The sequence below is a fragment of the Phoenix dactylifera genome, chromosome 2 (assembly GCF_051530095.1).
Source record: "Phoenix dactylifera cultivar Ajwa chromosome 2, Ajwa_hap1_PhDact_Kaust_v1.1, whole genome shotgun sequence".
In the NCBI taxonomy this organism is placed as follows: Eukaryota; Viridiplantae; Streptophyta; class Magnoliopsida; order Arecales; family Arecaceae; genus Phoenix; species Phoenix dactylifera.
The window spans coordinates 40,891,108-40,913,881 of record NC_143191.1 but is presented as its reverse complement, the minus strand read 5'-3'; the positions used below and the strand labels follow the sequence as shown (position 1 = coordinate 40,913,881).

Here is a 22,774-nt window from a genome sequence, read left to right as displayed (position 1 = left end):
TTAGGTGATTAAGGATTTGTCACCTGGACTTGAGCAATTTGGAAAGCGAATTGAGGTAAGTAATCTACCTTAATCTTATCGTAGATCGTGTATTACGTTTTATAAGATGAACCAGTGTTTTTCATACAATTTGAATTGTATACATGATTTGTGAAGAAAGTAAGTAACTGGTTTTAATCTTGTTGTGAATCATGTATGTAAGTAGCCTGCCCTTATCTTTATGGATCATACATGAAATTTAACATGTTATGCATGTACTGTAGGCTAAGAACGATATGTGTATCTGACATGCTCTAGTTACACAAGATATGATGATATAGGCTTTATATTCCGTTATGCCTACAAAATACTGGGATTACACTACATGCTAAGATATGAGTTATGAAATATGAACATGGGTGGTACATGTCAATCACATAATTCATAGTTGTGCACATATTATGTTTTCATAGCTCTTGTGATACATGCAAAATGAATTGAATTCCATATCATGATTTTTATCAGCATGAGTGTAAAGAATGATAATGATTTGCTCTAGCGGCATATTGCTTGTAAAGGAGTACCTAAGAACTCCTATTGCTACGGGCCGAATGCAACTGAGCCGGCCTTGCCAGTGGCCGATAATGACTGAGCCAGCCCCGCCAGTGGCCGACTAATAACTGAGCAGGCCCCGCCAGTGACCAATAATGAATTCGCCGTAGCATCTATGAGGTACTACCTATACGAAGCATTATTTACTCTTAAGAGCTACTGACCCAATGTAACTGAGCCGGCCTTGCCAGTGGCCGAGAATGACTGAGCCAGCCCCGCCAGTGGCCGCCTAATAACTGAGCCGGTCTCGCCAGTGGCCAAGAATGACTTCGCAGTAGCATTTAAGAGCACGACCCCGGCATGCCGGGGGCACGGTTTCATATGCATACTTTATGAAAATGATATTTGAAGCATGATCATGAGGCTCATTTCAGAGCCTGGGTATATGAGGCGGGTGCTTCCAAATCCTGCAGATGTGTTTTTGGGGAGAAGCATAATCGGTGAGGGGTGAAGGACGCTTGCGTGAAGCCCCGGAACCGGCCAGCATCTGGCAGGGGAGCCCCGTGTTTCCCCCTCATGTGGGCCCGATAGTCACGTGCCCTGCGCAGGCGGGCCGTGACATTTATGAACGTGCTTCGCCAAAGCATACATTGTTTTACAACGGGTTTTTTTGAATATATCCTTATGCAATGTTGTATTTTGCTATAACGGCTATCTCCTTTAAATTGCATACATATTATGCCATGATGATGATTAGATAAATATGCATGTCAGCTTCTCAAACCCTGCATAAATATGGTTACCGTTATGTTCGATCCGGTAAGATTATGTATGATTACTTACTGAGTCGTGTAGCTCATATCCGTTCGTTTACTTTTTCTTTCAGATCCTTACCACTGATAGCTGCCAGAGACACGTTAGTTTGGTATCAGGGCTTCTTTCTTTTGGGGTAAAGCAAGAATACTTTTGTGTACATAAACTACATAGAAGCTCTGTATTTGGGTACTGACCAGCATGATGTACTAAGAATGCTTTCATATGAAAAGATTCGGTTGGTTTGACTACCCTGTTACCCAGGTATGAGGCTTCGTGCTATTGTGGGCGATAGTCGGCAATAGCACGGCCGTGTCACGGATCCGGATCCGGGGCGTGACATTTCGTGGTATCAGAGCAATAGGTTAATCATGAGTAAAAAATTTCAAATTTTAATAAGGGAATGGGTAGTTAAGTCTCATTCGGGAGGATTCTGCATACTTGGAGAGAGAAAAAAAAAAAATTGGTGTTTTCAAACAGAATGGTAGCGAGCCATGCCAAAATAAGAATAAGCTAGTTTGGAGATTTCTCGATGGAGTAATTTGTATTTTGGATTATGATTAAAGTATATTTTGACTGATATTAAGTGGAGTACTAGCTATGGAATATTAAAGTACATGGTGATTATTTGTGTATTAGTATATAGGTGATTTTGGAAGTTTAACTTGATACCGGGTACTGTGGATAATACTTCTAGTTTGAAGTTAATTATTTTGATGGCAAGATAGGGTTCATTCATAAGTGGTTTAAGGCTTGGACAAGGAAAGATATTTTTTAATATTCTTCGAGGATAAAATCTGTATGACAATTATGCAGGCAACTATTATATAGAAAGAAAGTATATTTGAGAAATGAGATTTAAGAATTTCTCCTTTGTTTACTTGGAATGTGAAATATTAGATCTTTGCAAATTATAATGCAAGATTAATATTTCGATTGGAAGTCATTTAGTAAATTCTGAGAATAATTTTCAATGTTGAAGAATATTTTAGGCTCAAATGTTCTACTATGGATAAAGTGCAGTAGTTTGTGATCCTGTGATAAATCAATTAAACGAATATTAGTTGATGTTTTGACAAAAAAAAAAAAGAAGAAGAGAGAATGATGATGATATGGGGTCATTAGGAAATGCGAGTGGAATCAGTAATAGAGTTGATATGGGAACATGCCCAATAGCACATGATGTTTCAGGAGTTTGTATTTAGCAATCCCTGCTTCTAAGATTTGGAATAAAGTGTTTCATCTCTAATAGATGAGCAATTACTAAATGCCTTCGTTTATCATTGAGAAGCAAGTTTAAATTGTTTCATGAGGAAGGTGAAAGTAATGGATGATAATTTTACATATCATCGTCTAGTGGAAGGAGCACAAAAGAAGAAGATTTTTAAATAAAGATCTTACGACAAAAGTATGCATCTCTTTCTTTTAACGGATATGTGAGATCGAGAATCACCTTCTAGCAATGCTAAAATAGGGCAGATTATTGTTCATGCAATTTAAGGATACCTAATATAAGAGATTGGGATACTAAGGAATAATTTTCAGAAGTTTACATAATTCCGAGCTTAAAATGTTCTAAGATGGCTTGAGGGCTAATCTCTTATTAGGAAAGAAGGCTTATTTTCAATAAATGAAGTTGTTGAAAATGTAAAATTCATTTAAAGCGTTGTCGCTTATTTAAGAGGATCTTATGTTGGGATACCCTTTCTTTACTCGCTCATGGAAAAGTAAAAAAAGAAGTTTTGGCTAAGTAACATTCGATCAAGATGGAGGAAAGATTTGAAATGCAAATACAGATGAGGAATTAAATAGTTTTGTTTGTAGGCAAATAGTATGTTGATCAAAAGTTATTTGTGAATTCAAAGGAATTTGATCAGAATGCGCAGCGAAAACATAGTGATCTGAATTATTAATCTAAGTTGGCCAGAAGTATTATTCTTTTAATTCGGAAAGTTTTAATAACAAAAGATTTGATCTGTTTTCCTGTGTAGTAAGATTTTTCTGGATAAATAAAAAGAGAATGTTCTGATTTTTGGATAGCACTGTGCTATCCTAGATTCTCCAGTTTTATGTCATGCTAAGAAACTTCTTAGCATCTTTTGACATGAATTAATAGATCATCGATTTTGATCTTGGATCTAGAATACGTTGGTATGAACCTTCTCCCTCCTAAATTTGAAGCTTGAATTTTTTAATTAATATCCATCCTTTATTCGATTGAAAGAAATTGAGGTTGTCAATTGACTTTGATGAATATCTATCAAGGGTGGATTGAAGTTGTTTATGATCTAATCTTGTGATAGATCGGGTAATCGAGAGCAGTTGATACTTTGACAAAGAAACTCGAAGTTCTTATTCAGAATTGAGATGTAGATTTTTGTGTATAAGAGAAAAGTTTGATTTAGATCACCTACCAAAAGAATCAAATCTGAAAATGTTAGACCTTATTCTTTTGATAAGATCTAATAATGAAACTGTATTGATGAATAGAATTATTGAAAAAATTTGAATTAGAATTCTAATGGAGAAAAGTGTTGTTGATTCTCTGAATAATCTGGAGATAGCTATATAATTTCACCAGTGAGTTTTTCTATTGTTGGCAACTCCTGGGAGATTTTGAGCATCTTAAATTTAGTATTAACGGATTGATGGTGCCTTGGATGGGCTCAAACCTGGAATGTTCCTTACTCCTAGCTATGACATTTTCGATCTACCTATTTGAAAGGGGTTTGAAGTTTTGCTAGGGTAAAAGTTGATCATTAAATTGTAGGCAAAATCAAGAGAAGAAAGAGGATTATAGATTATGAAAAGTGTTTGATGTTAATGCTCTCACCTATTTCTATTAACCCGATTACGACCGTTGTGTGGACTTAATCGAGAGCAATTAATTTCTTGGGCCAAGAATCATAGCATTTAAAATCTAAGGTTGGAAGATTAGTCTTCTTTTGGGAGAGATCAAAAGAACTCCTATATCATAAATAGAAGGGATCAAGTTTTGAGATGCCATGATTTTGCCAAAATCTTATCAGCAAGCATTTTAAGAGGGAGACTAACCGAGAACTAGAGGGTGACTCGATGGTTGAATACTTTTAAAGCTTGAACCTTAAGGTATGACTAATTTCGAGGACGAAATTTATTTTAAGGGGGGTAGGATGTAATGTCCGGGCCCACAACCTACTAGGCCCAATAAGAAATGGGCCCAGTTAAGGGTTTGGGCCCAAATTTCACTGTGGGCAGTGCTGTTATAATGTTTTAAAAAAAAAAAAAAAACGAAGGGATAAGACCGACAGGGAAGGGTGACCCTCACCCCTGCTGGCAGCCGATGCCTGCGCACCGGAGACAGGGGGGCGGCGGCCAGTCCCGGAGAGGGGAGGAATGGAGCGGATGGGACCTCTCAGAGGGGGGTCTCATCCTCTAAACAATTGTTTAAGCCTCTGCCGGCAACCCTAAGTCACAGACCCCCAAGAACACTGAACGAGAGAGAGAGCCGAAGCCCTGGAGCCGAAGGCGAAGGAGCCCTGAAGCTCCAAGAGGAAGGAGGGACTACCAGGGGGAAGAACTGCCCAACGGTAACCAGCAAAAAGCCAGGTAAGCCCCTGCCTTCTCTCCCCCTGTTTTGTGCAAGACAACAAAGAAACAAAGAAAGAAGGGAGGAAGGGGACTGCTGGCAGACCAAGGGAGCGGCCGCGGGCATCCCGCAGTGCCGCCGGCTTCTCCCGGCATCTCTTCCCCGTGGGAGAAGAGAAGGCCGCCGCAGGCGCGGCCGTGGGCTCAGCCGCAGGCGCGGCTGTGGACGCCGCGAGCTCGGTCGTGGCACCGCCGACTGTGGCTCGGCCCTCCCAAACCCCCCTTCTTCCTTCACAGGGGAAGAATGAAGAGAGGAAGAGAGAGGGTTTGGGAGTGAGAGAGAGAATATGGGGGGTTGGTGAAGGGAGGTTGAAGAAAAGACGAAGAATGAAAGAAAGAAAGGAAGAGGAAAAATTAGAATGAACTCACCGGAGGAGATCCAGCCGTAACCCCACCTCCCGGCGCTTCTCCCCTTCTCCGGCATCGCTTCGGAGAAGAGGAAGGGCAGGCCTTCCTTCCGCCGGCCCTCCGGGGGGGAAACTCCGCCTCGGTCTGTGGATCGGGAGGAGCCTCGCCTCCCCGGCCGCCTGCAAAAAAGAAAAAAAAAGGGAGAAGGTGGAGGGTTACGAAAGGGACAAAGGGGTCGGAGGCTAGGGTTTTCGGCGGAAAACAAAGAAGAAAGAAAGATAGAGGGAGAAAGAGAGGGAAAAGGGGAAGAAAGACCGGAGCCGGAGAAAGCCGAGGGCTCGGCCGGAGGCTAGGGTCTCGGCGAAAACAAAGAAGAAAGAAAGAGAAAGAGAGAGAGAAAGAGAGGAAGCTTCGGGAAGGAGAAGAAAAGAAGAAGGAGAAGAGAAGAAAAAGGGAAGAAAAAGGGAAAGAAAAAGAAAAAGAAAGAAAGAAAGAAAAAAAAATATAAAAAGAGGGGGTTTAGCCAAATTTGACTAACCTAAGCCCAATTAGACTGGGCAAGTCTAAATCCGAGCCCAATTTAATTGGGCTAAGTCTGGACGAGCCCAAACTGCAAATTGGGTCAAATCCGAACCAAATTAGGCCCAAATTGATTTGGGTCCGAACCCAGTTGAGCGGAGTTAATCCCAGCAGGCCCAATTAATACTAAATTAGGCCCAGTAAATTGACAGAGGACCCAATTGGCTAGAAAAGGTTGGACCCAATTATAAACGAGGCCCAATCCTTCAATTAAAAACCCAATCAACCCATGTGGGCCCAATCTGGTTTCAAACTGAGCCCCAAAGGCTCTAAATTGGGTAAATTGGACTTGGCTAGATCCTTGGATGGGATCCAAGCAAGTAAGTTCATAGTATGATGAACTAAGAGATTTTATAATAAATAAATGGGGAATAATGTAAACCCTATGATGTTGTTTTAGGTGATTAAGGATTTGTCACCTGGACTTGAGCAATTTGGAAAGCGAATTGAGGTAAGTAATCTACCTTAATCTTATCGTAGATCGTGTATTACGTTTTATAAGATGAACCAGTGTTTTTCATACAATTTGAATTGTATACATGATTTGTGAAGAAAGTAAGTAACTGGTTTTAATCTTGTTGTGAATCATGTATGTAAGTAGCCTGCCCTTATCTTTATGGATCATACATGAAATTTAACATGTTATGCATGTACTGTAGGCTAAGAACGATATGTGTATCTGACATGCTCTAGTTACACAAGATATGATGATATAGGCTTTATATTCCGTTATGCCTACAAAATACTGGGATTACACTACATGCTAAGATATGAGTTATGAAATATGAACATGGGTGGTACATGTCAATCACATAATTCATAGTTGTGCACATATTATGTTTTCATAGCTCTTGTGATACATGCAAAATGAATTGAATTCCATATTATGATTTTTATCAGCATGAGTGTAAAGAATGATAATGATTTGCTCTAGCGGCATATTGCTTGTAAAGGAGTACCTAAGAACTCCTATTGCTACGGGCCGAATGCAACTGAGCCGGCCTTGCCAGTGGCCGATAATGACTGAGCCAGCCCCGCCAGTGGCCGACTAATAACTGAGCAGGCCCCGCCAGTGACCAATAATGAATTCGCCGTAGCATCTATGAGGTACTACTTATACGAAGCATTATTTACTCTTAAGAGCTACTGACCCAATGTAACTGAGCCGGCCTTGCCAGTGGCCGAGAATGACTGAGCCAGCCCCGCCAGTGGCCGCCTAATAACTGAGCCGGTCTCGCCAGTGGCCAAGAATGACTTCGCAGTAGCATTTAAGAGCACGACCCCGGCATGCCGGGGGCACGGTTTCATATGCATACTTTATGAAAATGATATTTGAAGCATGATCATGAGGCTCATTTCAGAGCCTGGGTATATGAGGCGGGTGCTTCCAAATCCTGCAGATGTGTTTTTGGGGAGAAGCATAATCGGTGAGGGGTGAAGGACGCTTGCGTGAAGCCCCGGAACCGGCCAGCATCTGGCAGGGGAGCCCCGTGTTTCCCCCTCATGTGGGCCCGATAGTCACGTGCCCTGCGCAGGCGGGCCGTGACATTTATGAACGTGCTTCGCCAAAGCATACATTGTTTTACAACGGGTTTTTTTGAATATATCCTTATGCAATGTTGTATTTTGCTATAACGGCTATCTCCTTTAAATTGCATACATATTATGCCATGATGATGATTAGATAAATATGCATGTCAGCTTCTCAAATCCTGCATAAATATGGTTACCGTTATGTTCGATCCGGTAAGATTATGTATGATTACTTACTGAGTCGTGTAGCTCATATCCGTTCGTTTACTTTTTCTTTCAGATCCTTACCACTGATAGCTGCCAGAGACACGTTAGTTTGGTATCAGGGCTTCTTTCTTTTGGGGTAAAGCAAGAATACTTTTGTGTACATAAACTACATAGAAGCTCTGTATTTGGGTACTGACCAGCATGATGTACTAAGAATGCTTTCATATGAAAAGATTCGGTTGGTTTGACTACCCTGTTACCCAGGTATGAGGCTTCGTGCTATTGTGGGCGATAGTCGGCAATAGCACGGCCGTGTCACGGATCCGGATCCGGGGCGTGACAGTATCTATAACAAATGGGTTACTCAAGCCTTCTATTTTAGAAATAAGATTCTTCTCTAGAGTAGAGGTTCGATCTAACCTGCAATGCATCTCAGTTTTTGTATATCAAAGATGCTTGAAATCAAATTGAATGATGGTCTAATATTCTCCCTCTTTTAATCTTATTCTCTCTTTGGCGCCCACCTTATTTTATCTTTTCTTTCTCAACTATATATATTAGATGTATCAACAATTGTATGAAATTAGATTAAATAAAGATTGATTCGATCCCTTTGATTTTATCTTATTCATGCTTTTAGTGCATATTTTATTTCCCTTCTTTTAATCACTCATTAAGTCCTTTTATTTGAGGTGTGGAAAAATTCAGGGATTATATAGAAGTACATGCTTGGTTTGGATGAGAGATATGAAATGGATTTTTTCTGAACTCTTCTAGAGGGGAGTAGTTTAGCTGTCTCCATTTAAACAACTATGAGCTGACGTGAAAAATCTACTGACAAGCACAATGAAATCTCCCCAAATTACCAAACTATTATCCTTTTTTTTTTTGAGGAATTTTCACAGCAAACTAATTAGGCCTGAAGATATAATCTCATAGAAATATATATTCTTTAGATTAGTTGATAGACATATGGAAGTACATGCTTGGTTAGATGAGAGATGGAATGAACTTTTCTAAACTCCCTTTAGAGGAAAGTAGTTTTTTTTTTTTTTTATATTACCGAAATGGATGATTCATACAGTTTTAATACGGATCAATCAAATAAGGTTAGAAAACAACAAGTTCTAGAGCGCTCTAGGCAACTCTCCTTCCCCAACCTACAGGGTACTTCCAGAGTGACTGACCACATATAAAAAGTTATCCAGTTCGCGACCCCGTTTGCATCTCTAAAGACATGCTTGGTTTGAAAGGCCACACCACCACTCATCATAGGTAGGGCTGGAAGTGGGCTCGGGCCGGCCCGAAGCCCATCGGGTCGGGCCGTCCGCGGGCCAGGCTCGGGCTGAATGAGTAAGCATTTCGGGCCGGGCTCGGGCTGAATGAGTAAGCCCATATCTATTTCGGGCCGGGCTCGGGTATTTCATTGGCCCGGCCCGGGCCCGTCCAAGCCCGAGCGCGCTGCCAGCCCGACTCGCAGGCCCGAATGAAGTGCCAGCCCCGACTCGGCTATGAAATACTCGCAGGCCCCCGAGTGAGCGAGTCCCGACCCCCGTTGCCCCTATCGGCTATCAGCCTATCACCCGATTCACCCCATTTGCAGAGGCGGAGGCGCGGAGCCGCGGAGGCCGGAGCGGACGAGCGGTGGAGGTGACGAGGCGTGGTCCGCGTGGAGCTCGGGTTTCTCCGATCGTCGTCGTCGTCGACCGGTCGTCGTCGTCGTCGACCGTCCGTCCGTCGGCGGAGGGGTGAAGAGGAGTTCCGACCACCCTATCATCGGCCAAGCTAGGTTTTGAGGTACGATTACTTAGTATCTTCTTCCGTTCTTCATTTTGGTTGGGATTTGCAGAGGATTAGAGCGGACGAGCGGCGGAGGCATGGAGCTAGGGTTTCTCCATCCAAACTCGGCGAAGCGGTGAAACCCTAGTTCTGAGGCAGCCGTCGTGGACGCGTCGTCGACCGTCCAAGCTCGTCGTCGACCGTACTCGACCGTCCAAGCTCGTCGTCGACCGTACTTCAAGGATTATTGCAAGTTGAAAGGCCTAATGAATGGTTTTGATCTAAAAATCCTTGAAGTACGGCAGTAGTGATGATATAGAAAAGCTTGAAAAAACATTAGAGGCAATTGTTGATAGGAATGCCTGGAGAAAGAGGATTTTTAAATATTCTAATGTTTTTTGAGTTCAGAGAAAGAGAGAGAGAGAGAAAGAGGGAGATGGAACTCAGAGAAAGAGAAGAAATTAGATTGCTTATAGATGATGGGAGGATGGCTTCCTCTTGCTCTCCTCCTTCTATTATTCTTTCTTCTTTTTCATCCATACGTCTGTGTAGAATCTGTCATGAAGAGGAGGAAGAGAGCTCCACAAGCATGGAATCTCCCTGTGCTTGTTCTGGGACTTTGAAGGTAATAATCTCTAGTTTTGGTTTGCTATGAATTCATTTGAGATCTATTCATCAAAAAATGATCTTTATTTGCTAATATTGCTGATTTGGTGTTCCCCTGTTCCAGTTTGCTCACAGGGAATGCATACAGAGGTGGTGTGATGAGAAACGGGCCGGGCTGGCCCAAACGGGCTCGGGCCAGGCTCGGGCCGGGCTCGGGCCTGGTTCCTTTAAGATTTTTCGGGCCCGGGCCCGGCCCGAAGCCCGGAAAAAAATTTCGGGCCGGGCTTGGGTAGGGGTTTGGCCCGGCCCAGCCCGGCCCACTTCCAGCCCTAATCATAGGCCGAATATTCCAAAGCAAAAGGTGGCCCCCTCCACTCATTTGAAAAAGATTACAATACCAATATCTCAAAGGCTTTTTTTCATGGTCGACATCCATTTTCTTATATCTAGCAAAGCAAGGATATATATATGCCAACTAGTGGGCATGATCACTTGAGTTAATGGAAGTCGGAATAACCTAGTCATCCTACTAAATTGATACCATAATGTTGTTAAGTACAGTACGATCAAAAGGTTGATTATTTCTGAAACAGAATGTTCTTTCTTTGTTTTTCCTTATTTAAAAATGAAGTGACCAAGGTTAGGAGATGAGATGACACCTCATCGGCACTTTCACTAAACTTGGAGAGTAATCTATGGATTAAAGTTTGGAATTAATGAGTAGGAGACTTACTAATCGTATGAACTACCCATGTCTGATCCTAAAAGCTGCAGAAAAATAGGACGACCCTTGGAAAAAAGAAGAGAGGTGTTTACTCAAAAGGAACTCTTTTGTTTTCTAATATCAATCATAGTGTGGGTTTCATTGGATGGTGGTATAACTTTAATTCCCTGCAACATAACCTGATTACCAATTTAGAGATTGAATATCAAGTTACTATGTGGCAGGTCATAGGGCACCATGCCAGGGTTCGGGTTGTAAAAGAATGATCGATCTTCTTTCGTGATGTCGATCATTAGATCACGCTTTACATAGATCTTTAGGCACTCCGAACTACTTCATTCAACCATCTCCAATGGTGGATTCACATAAAGAAAAATAATTCTTCCTTTCAGGTGAAAGACACAATCTCTGTCCCTATGACGCTACCCAACCCAACGACTTGACCTTGGAGGTATATAAAGAGAAAAAAAAAAGGAAAAAGTTTTGGCCCAACTAAACATGCATCAAATCGCGCTGGTTTTCTCCTTTTTTTTCCTAATTGTTTAAATGTAGAGGCATGAGTGGAGATTCCTAATACTTAAATTACTTAAAGCAAGATTATATTCTAAGCACGGGTACCATCATGGCCTTAGATGACAAAAGTTAAAACTTTTTACTTTAATTAAATAATCCCAAAGCAGCTATATGAAATTATATGTATTCAGTTAGCAAGCACTCGTGGATATAAAAGTAACGACAATTCTTACAGTATTTTCCTTTTCCGTTGCGTAATTTTATTGAATGATCAAGTTACGCAACGGGACGTCAGCAGCAGTTTCGCTTCCCGACCTCACCGAAGTGAAACGATACGATACTATCGCCGGTTTTTCGGATGTTTGGAACTTTTCACTTTAATCCATAAAGGAATAGTGAATGAGTAGGAGGCAAGGAGCGAGTTGTTTTTCAACTTTTACTTTATTCTATTAATTGACTTGGGGGTCAATTCAAATTTGTAGGATCAGATGACTCAATGCCTAAATCTTCACTAAGTTCCTGGTTTCTCCTTCTTATTAGATGGAAAAAATGGAGAAATTTGCCAAGGTCGTTGGTCATTTATCTAGGGATACTAATTGATCAAGAATCAAAATGGTTCGGTTCAGGTCAAATCAAATTAGTACAATAATATACGAGCCTTATCTGAAATTCATACTTTTCTTCCAAGCCCATCCCCATCCATGTGTTAGCTTCCATGACTTAATTTGATATGTTTGACTTCTTGACTCCCCCAGCCTCACTTATATCTAACCTAGTTAAATAGACCATGAGTTGTTTGGGATAAGAAAAAGTTATACCAAAATATTAATTTATATTAGTATAAATAGGTATATCATAACTTTTGTTTGGAAAAATATTTTGTTATACCAAGTAATGATGGCAATTATTCTTTCTGCATGTTGGGATATTTTATATTGGTAAGAAAGCTATTTGGATATGGATAAGCAGATGAAAAAGATGCTTGTTTTTGTGATACTAGACAATTTTACCCTCCAAATCCCTATTATGTTGTAAATATTTTTATAGGAAATTATAACATGAATATTATATGATGATATTATATAATATAATATAATGACATTACATAATAAGATTTAAATGTGAAAATATTATATAAGCATCAATTCTAACTTAGGTTAGGTCCTATTAACTAGATTCTCAACTCTGACCTGCATTTCCATAGAATTATGGCTTGCTAGGCATCCTAATTAGATGAAAGTTTATTTATGTAAAATTACTTGAACACCATATAATTAGCATCTCCAGGCAAAACAAATGTCCAACAGGTATAGAGGGCAACAAGTAGAAATCGAAATCGGATGGGTTGGGTCGGGTCGGATCGGGTTAGCCTAGTTCTAAACCGAGATGTTAAGACCTCTGTCAGATTGCAACCCAACCTTTAACATGAGCTTCTCAACCTAACCCAACTCAACTCAACCCAACCCAACCCAACTTTAATTATTTGAACTCTGATTCAAAATCAGGTTGTTTTGCTTGTGTCATGCCAAGTCAGGATAAGTCGGGTTGGTTGGATCAATTTAGTCTAAGTCATTTTTAAATGCTTCCTTGTCATACCAATAATATCTAAATGTATTTGATTATTCAAAAAAAACAAGAAAAAAAGGAAAACAAAACAATTCCAAGAATTAGAAAATATTAACCAAATCTATCTATTTTCGCAACTCAGCTTTCTTGTCATCTAAATGGCTAGAAAAATCGATTTGTATAAATTCTCTAATCTCTAGGGTGTTTTCCAACAAATCAAATGTACTCTAAAAGTAACACAAAATGAGCACCCAGCCAGTTTCCATCCCTAGTTCTATGAGAGCAACTGTCACTGCTCTCTCTCTCTCTCTCTCTCTCTTTCTTTTTTTAGGCCAGACGGTGGTAGACCACCAGCTCATTCATTGGTTAATTGGGACTCAAAGCCTTCTCTTGCTTTGGTGTTTCCATAAAAAATCAGTGACCAAGTAGAACCTCAATCCAATTAGATATACCGTTTGGCTGCACCGTAGCTCTACAGAAGGGCAAAATAACATCCCATCCTCAAAGAACAACATATAAGATTTGTTTCAAGTCCTGCGCAAAGAGAAGAATTGGATTCTAATCTTCTGTATTAGCACAGGAAGCCACCTGAATAGCCTTATAGCCCTAACATAAAGCAGGAAGATAAACAATGCCCATTGCTAGCCTCAGCTGCCACTCTGGTCGATGCATGGAAGTTGTTCTTCACTATAACATGAAGGGAACAATTTTAACATGGTCATGGGGCATTCTTCCATTGCACAAACATCCTTTTCACAAACCAATCGGGACCAAATAAAAGATGGCAGGCCTTTCAATGATGATCATAAAGATGAGAGCATCTTTGGCATTTGTTGAATACAGATTTGTAATCAAAATAGTCCAACCTGACAGCAGCAGCAGCATTACAGACACCAATCAAAATCTGTATGGGAGAAACCGCTGACATTCTGAAAACATTTAGAAACTCTACATCTACCCTCAAAACAATAAATTGGAACCAGTTCAGAAGAATTCATTAAAAGAAATCAAATTCCAGATAGTTGTCGGAACCTTTCTCAATGGCAGATTTGACCTTCTGGCTTGTTGATGCTGCAGGACCTGAAGGCCTCTCAATCTCGACAGGCTTTGGGATCTCTGGAGGGCTTGCACACCGTATCAAGGCCCAGTTCATGCCCTCAAAGAATGGGTGCTGCTTTATCTCTCCGGCACCGCGCTTGTAGGCAAGCCGGTGCTGCGGCTCCTTCACAAGCAATCCTCTGATGAGATCCCTTGCAGAGAAGCTCACAACTGGTGACTCGGGGAATTGCAGGGGCTGGCCGACTACATTAAACAGAGTAGCTCGGTTGCCTGATCCCTTGAAAGGGGTTTTCCCAAACAAAAGCTCATATAAGAATATCCCAAAGGTCCACCAATCCACAGCACTACCATGACCCTCGCCCTTGATGATCTCAGGGGCCAAGTATTCATGTGTACCAACAAATGACATGGACCGAGCATCTGTGGGCTCTGCAATGAGCTCAGGCAATGGGCTGACCTGGTTGCCAGTCTCAAGCTTCAGCTTCCGCCCCTTGGACTTTGAGGAGAAGAGGCGAGGGGAGAAGCATGTGGTGGGAGCCACACAGGAAGGCTGGATGCAGGATGGCTTGATGCAAGCAGGTTGGACACAGTAGACAGGGTCGTGCCTACGGAAAACTTCAGAGTCAAGGTTGGAGGACTTGATGAGTGTGGGGCTAACGGCACAACGGAGTGAAAGGTCAAAGTCAGAGAGCATGATGTGGCCATCCTCTCGGACAAGGACGTTTTCTGGCTTGAGGTCACGATAGATGATGCCAAGCATGTGTAGGTATTCCAAAGCAAGGAGGACCTCAGCTACATAGAACCTGCATTTGTCAAAAAGCATCATTGAATGTTCCCTGAATCTCCAAACAGAGAAATTATTGATATTCTTTTTTTAATTACTCAATGCCACGTGACCTCATGAAGAAGAATGGAAATAAAGCAGACTGATGGTTTCAGAATTACTCAAAAAGTAAAGTGAGAATTGCATGTTGTAAAATAATTAATACATGGACTGTCTAATTCTTAATCCTGTCTTGCAGAAGATGTTTTTGCAGTTTTCATGTGAATGAGCATGCCCAAACATCCCAGTATAACGTACGGATAGAACAAAATCTTTCTAGTTACTTGGTATTCTTATATTTAGATCAGAAAGTGGAGAACAATGTCTCATAAGCAACCAAATGTTGATTTGGGGGGTAACCATAAAGAATGGAGCTGCATTGCAGGAGGCTGTTTATTTTTGACTCGGTTTCATCGCAGTTTTAAACCTGTATCTCAAGTATGAAGACTAACAGTCATAAGGTCCCCACAAGGTCATAAAGATTTCCCAATTCCATGTTCTTCAAAAGGATGCCTTCTCTGTTTGGTTTTTTTTCCCCTTAGCTCTCCTTTTCCTTTCCTCATTCTGTCTAGGCTAGCCAATGCACAGAAAACAAAGACTTGACACAGTCCATTAGCAAAGATATTATATCTCAGCCATGCTGAATAATACTTTTCCTTGACATTCTACATTGCCTTTCAACCAAGACATATAGCAAAATCATCCTCAACATGAACATTTATAGAAATGTCATATGCATAATTCCTCCAAAATTTGTTCATTCCTTTATCTTCTAATGCCTCTACTATGTGTCACAGGTATGTGAAAGGATTCTAAGTATCCTGCTCTTTATTGATGTAAATAGCAAAACAAAATTCATTGTACCCAACCAAGAAATAAAGCGTGCTAATTCCAGCATTTATTACAGTAGGAAACAGATCACTACAAGCAGTGATCATATCCATGACTAAGAAGACCTGAAGCAACCCACCAGGATGCAGATAATTCAAGAGTGTGCTGGCAGTTTGCACTTAAAGGAAAGAAAGGAGAAGGAAAAGGAAAAGAGACAATGGGTAAGATGCATTAAACTGCTCGGGACCGAGCTGAGTGGCTTAGGGCCAGTTTGGCCTGGTTCGGATGTCAATAATTTTGTGAATTCTACCTCCATTTATCTTCACCAGAAGCAATTCTCGGCATTGATTTTTCCTACCTAACTTAAGCACATAAGATCAGAATGAATAAAAAAAGCTACTATTTTTTTTCAAATATTTTCCACTCCCCAAATCTTCACCTAAATTTTTGGCCATATGCTGCTTTTCTAGAAGCGGTTCTTTTAAAATCCAGACACCAAGATTCAACAGTTATTACTATGCAAAGACAAACCTTCTGTTTAGAATTCCCATCTAAATTCCTTTTTCTTCTTCTTCTCTCCTACTTTGTTTATTGGTACTTCTTTACTAATTTAGAAGTAACAATTTTTCCATCCTCATCTTTTGCGCACCATTCCCAGATAACTAAAAAGCCTAGTGAAACTCCAAGAACATGCACAAGCTTAGTAGCACCAAATATGTCATCTGCAAATTGCATAGGAAGGATCATCATACCAATTGATATGCAAGCTTTAATGCCAATTTTGACAAAAAAAAAACTCAACGGCCAGCAACAAAAGCGCCCCCCCCCCCCCCCCCCCCCCCTTTTTTTTCTCATGGCAGCACAAGCCTTTTTTTTTATCATATATCAAAAGAGTCAAATCGGATCCTGAATCCACGTTTTCATTATACCAGGCTAAAAAAGTCACCAACACTCACAGTCAAGCACGCGGTATCAGCCACCTTTTGTATTGCTTACACTCTGGAAAGACTTGTCTCAGATGTCTCAAACCCTTGAGTAACATTTTTGTAACAAGAGACTCCATCATCAATCCTCCTCCAAAAGCCATGCCTACCACTTTCAAAATTTTAAGCCCTTTCAAGTATCTTGTAGTACTTTTGCATTAAAACATAATGATTTCAGCATTAGAAACAATCAACTATTATTTAACAAGAAGGGTGGAACTTATTTCGATAAAATGCCTAAATAATTGATGAACAATGTCATCCACGTTTTCATTATACCAGGCTAAAAGTCACCCACACTCACAGTCAAGCACCCGGTATCAGCCACCTTTTGTATTGCTTACACTCTGGAAAGACTTGTCTCAGATGTCTCAAACCCTTGAGTAACATTTCTGTAACAAGAGACTCCATCATCAATCCTCCTCCAAAAGCCATGCCTACCACTTTCAAAATTTTAAGCCCTTTCAAGTATCTTGTAGTACTTTTGCATTAAAACATAATGATTTCAGCATTAGAAACAATCAACTATTATTTAACAAGAAGGGTAGAACTTATTTCGATAAAATGCCTAAATAATTGATGAACAATGTCATCCATCAGATGGTTGCCATGTAGATGGAAAATGCCTTCTGAAATAAAAAAGCCACCATAATAGTTATCTGATATATATCTATGTTAAAAAAAAGGCCTTTGTTTGTGCAGGTTCCAACCCCCCCCCCCCCCCCCGCCCGCGTCCCCGGGACTTGTACCGTGGGATAGGCTTGTCCTTATTCCCTTCAATTACAATTTTTCCGCTATAAACACTCAGAAAAGTGAGAGGGCGGCAATTTGATCTTTGCGATAAAAACCAAATTATCAAGAAGTCCAATGCACATTAAATGCAGCTTAGTTCCTTCACCTATTTACTGCACTTATTACTCAACCAAACACCAAAACACGCCCATTCTGCAGAATAGGCCTGCTTCTTTGACAATGCAAGGGGATCCCTCCTCCTCACTTAGTTTGAAACCAAAAATCACCTCAATGCCTAAGATTTATCTTCTTAAAGACCCACATCCAACCATCAGACTAGTACCCACGTCTAAGTGTCAGGTCCGGATGCTTAATGCTAAACGAAAGTGACAGGGAAATATAGTCCATTTCAGAACATGGGACGATTAAAACAATCATTTTCAAATGTGCTCCCCAGCCTTTCCAGCTCAAACCTGCCTTCCAAAAGGAAGAGCACCTCAAAATTTTCTTCCCCAACTCAAGTTGCAAAAGTGCTCACCATTTACTAAAACAACTAATTTTACAACTATAAATGTACAACACCAAACACTTAAGTGTCCGATTACAATCTTACTTTCAATTTTAAAGGCTAAGCATAAACAAACTATTGTGACACATCATAAATTACCAAAGTAAAATTGCTGAGGATTCTAGTTTCAAAGTTTTATAGATTATTATTTTATTAAAAAGAATTTAAAAATCCTTACAATGAGACACTGTATCTAGAGTACAGAACTCAAACACATGCTTAAAAAAATCCCCTCTCAATGGAAAAGAATACCAGAACTTACTCAAGTAATATATAAATAGCCCCAATAATTTGTAAATACACCCTCGTGAATTAAAATTTAAATAGTGCAACATTAACTAACCAGCTGAAATCCAAAGACAATAAGCATATATAGCAAGCAACAAAGGAAGCAACCTCTGCACAGGTGAAAATACATACATACTTATGTGTACATATATGAATGTACAAATAAGTATAATTATGTATACATAAACTTATACAGTGATCCATCAAACACAAAGATGTACATTTAGTAATCACACCCAAAAAGTAGTCAACCATACTATCACGTGCATGAGTAAAACCCTTAAACAGATTGTGGAATACACAATCTACATTTATACTCAAGACTAGCATATAAGAGGACAGCCAATATACATGTACGTGTTATATATTAGGCTTTAAAGTTCAAACCAATGCGGGTTTCATCAACTTATAAAGAGATGCTAAACAGAAAGAGACTAAACCTATTTCCAGTAATAACAAAAAAAAGCAGAGAGCATGGTGAGAAACATTTACTCTTGCTATTTATGTATTGAACCCCCGCCATGCAAATTAATATTGATGGCATTTGGTCAAATAGTAAGGCTGGATAAATTACAAAATTTAAGCATTGGTAATATATTCTGCTCCTAAATATAATATTAGATAACACAAACTGCCTTTTAAATTTAATAACCAAAGCAATCTATATATCTGAAACTGAAGTCTACTACCTTTGGTAGGATTAGAAATACAAATGGAATGCACTGGGGGGGGGGGGGGGGGGGGGGTCAAAAATTGCACTTACAGGGCCGATTTGAATCAGGTTCAAATAGCTACAATCTTATTGGATTGGACCTAGGTGGATCCACTTGACTGAAAACCAACTATCCCTCAAAGTTACCACTCCTAAATGAATAATACCAATGAAGAAAATCTAATAGCTAACTACTCTCCCTTTCTGTCACAGGGATTCTGTCCCTCATTCCTCACCAAAAAGTTAGTTTTATCTTTGCAGTGCCTTTATTCCTGTAAACAGTAAGTTGAAAAGATTCTCGAGTCCCATTAGATTGAATAAGAGGAGTAAAGGCAAGGTCTACAACAGTACAGACAAGTTGAACATAGATTCAACATGATGTAGATGAAGGTGAGCTAAGTCAACCTTAAGCTAGCCCACTCGCAACTCCAATGAGAATAAAAGAACAACATAATTAAAGCCTAAGTCAACAAGTTATTCATTGATCCTAAGGACATCAATTTGTTAACAAGTAAAACGTTGCCTGTAGGTTCACATTTGTTGTTTATTGATATCAATCATTTGATTCTATGTTCACAAGTTTCAGATGACATGGTCATATTGGCCAGTATTAATGGACATAACCCTATTTTTGCTGAGCTATTACTGTATCTGTTTCCACATGTCAAGTAATTCTAACATTTTGAAAAAACACTAGTTGCTGTCTTGCCTAATGGATCATAGACTAAATTTAGAGAATAGGGCTGCAGCACTTGCTCCAAACAATTTGAGGACTTTGTTGAACTTCCACTGCATCCCTAGGTTGATATTTTGGTTTCAAATTCCAATTAATGTTCTATTTATTAATGTTCAAAAAGATGAAGCAGCTCAGATGCATTTAGATCAATTCAATTGCAAAACTTATATAGGATAGCATATGTAGAGCCTGGCTTATGGATTAAAAAAAGAGACTGGATAGAGAATATCATGAGAGGATAAAACGTAGGGAGGATATCTTTATAAACTAATGGAAAGAGAAAGTCACATAATAGGGACTTACAATAGTAATCCATTTGTGTAGCCTAGCACCTGGTAGTGACATGTCGAACAGGTTTTAAAATCTTTTTACAGGTCAGTCGCCCCATAGTAATTTTAAAAAAGATATACTACCTTCTGTCCGTAAGACAAGGAAAACAGTAGTTCTATTATATGATTCATTTACCGTAGACAAACATTAGAACAAAACTACAAGGCAATATGGTTTACGTATACACATGTTTAAAACAAGCAAACAAGAAGGCTCATCAACCCATGCAACTAAATTCTATCAACAAAGAAAATACACATATTTTATAACTAAATAGAGATCATAAGATATGGGTTCCTACTTGACAGCTTGTTCTGGAAAATATTTCCCAGGTTGCCTCTGCCGAAGCATATGCAGATCTCCTCCTGGGCAAAACTCCATGACCAAACATGAGAATTTATCAGTCTCAAAGTGCGTATATAATGTTGGTAGAAATGGATGATCCAAGCATTGCAATATCTCTCTTTCGGTCTGGGCTCTAAGCAGCTTTTTACGGCTTGCTAAAGATTCCTTGTCCATAACCTTCATTGCAAAATAGCATTTAGTCCCACTCAATTCCGACAAATACACATTGCCAATATCACCACAGCCTAATCTCTTAAGTAGCCTGAAATGGCTCAAACCAGGAACACCATCTCTAGCCCGGATGGCCTGAATCGCTTCCCATCTTGAATCATTTGCTTTGTGAGGTTTGTTTACACTGCTGCTTAAGCTACTACAAGTGCTTTCGTCACTCACATCACTGCTTGTACTTGCCCTGCACATGCTACTCTTGCTACTCTCAATAAAATCAGCACGGTCACTTATCTTAGCACTTCCACTAGTCTTTGTCAGACAGCTGGTGCCATCACTAACTTTAGCAGAAGCCAAGCTATCCTTCGCACCACCCTGCTTGCAATTGTTCTTTTCTTGTCCTCCTCTGCCTTCCAAGCCTGTAGTTCTATTTAACTGAAGCAGCTCCACAGGATCACCTTGTTGGGTAGGTTGCTTCAGACCCAAATTGTTAGGCTCAGAAGACTTGGTAACCTTTGCAGGAACCTTTTCAGTTGTTGAGTCAGCAGACCCCTTATGGTGGTGATTCAATTTTCGGTCTGTTAGAACTGCTGTAGCTGTATTTTTTGATGTGTTCGTCGGCACAGATTTTTGCAATCTTTGGGTGGTAGGCTCTGACTTGTTTGTCTTAGAAATTTGCAAAGGGCAAGGCTTGCGGGAAGCAGGTTCCACTGCATGACAAACAGGTGTTTTGTGTTGCTGTTCAGAGCAGGCCATAGAAGTAGTCTTTGAAGCCATTTATCAGACCACCGATTATCGAATATATAAGACCAATACAACCCAAAACCTGTTGTATTGCTAAGAATGAATGCAACATCGAGGCACCTCAACGACAGCATAGAATGCCTCTTCCCCCACCACACACATCCTGATACAGCAATGAAAGCAATCTTCCTCTAGTATAAAGCTTCAATAAAGAAAAGCTCAGTAATCAAGCAAGACCATTTAAAAAGAGAAAAACATCAAGCTCCAGTGCAAATTTAGCATATTGATCATATTACCAGAGAGAATCCACTGAAAAACCAATCCGTATAAAGGTAAAATTGTTCTCCAGAAGACAGAAATTTGGACCAACTCCCACCAAGAGAGGCATGATTCTCATCAGTTATAAACAAAATGCAGCGGGTTAGCGGTCATCTATTCCTTCATCAAATTTCTGTTCCCCGAAACCCAAAATAAAAAAATTGTAGCATAGAAAAAAGAAAAAAGAAGATAACAGACAGCCAAAAACAAGGGCTGGGGATCGCACTCTTAATGCAACGAAAAGCAATAAAGTCCAAAATCCAATTAGTAAAGGGCTGCTGAAAATAATAATAATAATAAAGGAAAAAAGAATAGAGAAGGGGAAGATCAGACGGGTCACAAGAGTCCAGAAGGAATGCGAACCCTACTTAGCCCCCGAAATCCTTTCTAACGCAGATGCAATCCCCTCAGATATATATACACACACACACACACACATATAACCCACTGAAAGGGAACGGTAGATGCCAAAAACCCTAGGAGAAGTGAGGAAGGGGGAGACCGAACAATACCTTGTTCCCCAAAGATCGCAACTTTAGGATTCCTCCTTAGTAGATGAGAGACTGTTCAGCCATTGCAATACCCTCTCTTCGTATCCAAGAGAGACAGAGAGACGGAGAGGCAGCTTGAGAAAAGGTAATAATAGAGGAGTGGTCGTACGCGGAATGCGGGTGGTGCATTAGGACGCATTCAACGGGAGAGTGAGGGATTAGAGCCAAGGTTAAACCTTTTCAGCGATTCCTCGGTAAATTATATTCATTTTGCTTTAACCTTTGGAGAGAGAGCCCCTCCCCTCCCTCCAACACCAACCTCTCTCGCTTGTCCCAATGCCTTTCAAATTTACACGACAACTTGGCACAGCTTCCCATGGCCTCCCTCGTTACCGTCAGTTTTCCCTATTTCACCATTAGATGTTCATTTGTCATTTCTCAAAATGACAAACCCATCCCTCCTCATCTCTCATATTTCTCAAAAGATGTTCATTTTAGAAATGCAGTTGACACCAAACCTGAAAAACTCCTGCTTAAAGCTTTGGTTTCAAAGAAAGAATTATCACGTAAAAATATGTGGGGCCCCTAGCAGATGATGTTTTTCTTTTTTTTTCTAAAACGCATATTTTTGGACTGCTTGATTGTACGCTTCTGGCCAGAGGCGGATTGCACGAGTGATTTAGAGGATTTTGAGAGAGTATTGCACAGCTTTTGAACAACAGATTAACCAGGCCAAGTTAGTCATCTGCTTCAATTTCAAGGATTGGCCTTTTCATCTAAAAATTGGCATGGAGTCACCTCCCCACTATGGGAATGCTCA

General features: G+C 40.2%; 1 protein-coding gene across 3 annotated transcripts; it reads right to left on the bottom strand.

The window, feature by feature from the left end:
- Positions 1-13,623: 13,623 nt before the first annotated feature.
- LOC103712850 (serine/threonine-protein kinase D6PKL2-like) lies at positions 13,624-22,348 on the bottom strand. 3 transcript variants are annotated; one of them, XM_008799530.6, is made up of 3 exons: positions 21,976-22,348; positions 20,190-21,308; positions 13,624-14,688 (listed from the first exon to the last, which is right to left on the bottom strand). In XM_008799530.6, the coding sequence occupies exons 2-3, from the start codon at positions 21,176-21,178 to the stop codon at positions 13,824-13,826; spliced, it is 1,854 nt and encodes a 617-aa protein (XP_008797752.4). In that variant the 5' UTR covers positions 21,179-21,308; positions 21,976-22,348; the 3' UTR covers positions 13,624-13,823. The 3 variants fall into 3 exon arrangements, with proteins under 3 accessions (XP_008797752.4, XP_008797754.4, XP_088572570.2); XM_008799532.6 differs by having other exon boundaries at positions 20,190-21,347; positions 21,976-22,340; XM_088716444.2 differs by having other exon boundaries at positions 20,190-21,111; positions 21,976-22,115.
- Between the last annotated feature and the right edge of the window lie 426 nt (positions 22,349-22,774).

What these genes read in the sequence shown, in the direction of transcription:
- LOC103712850 (XM_008799530.6), bottom strand. Translation starts at nt 21,178, where the DNA reads ATGGCTTCAAAGACTACTTCTATGGCCTGCTCTGAACAGCAACACAAA. An exon ending in TTTCCAGAACAAGCTGTCAA is followed by an intron (nt 14,689 to 20,189) that starts GTAGGAACCCAT and finishes TGACAAATGCAG; the next exon opens with GTTCTATGTAGCTGAGGTCC.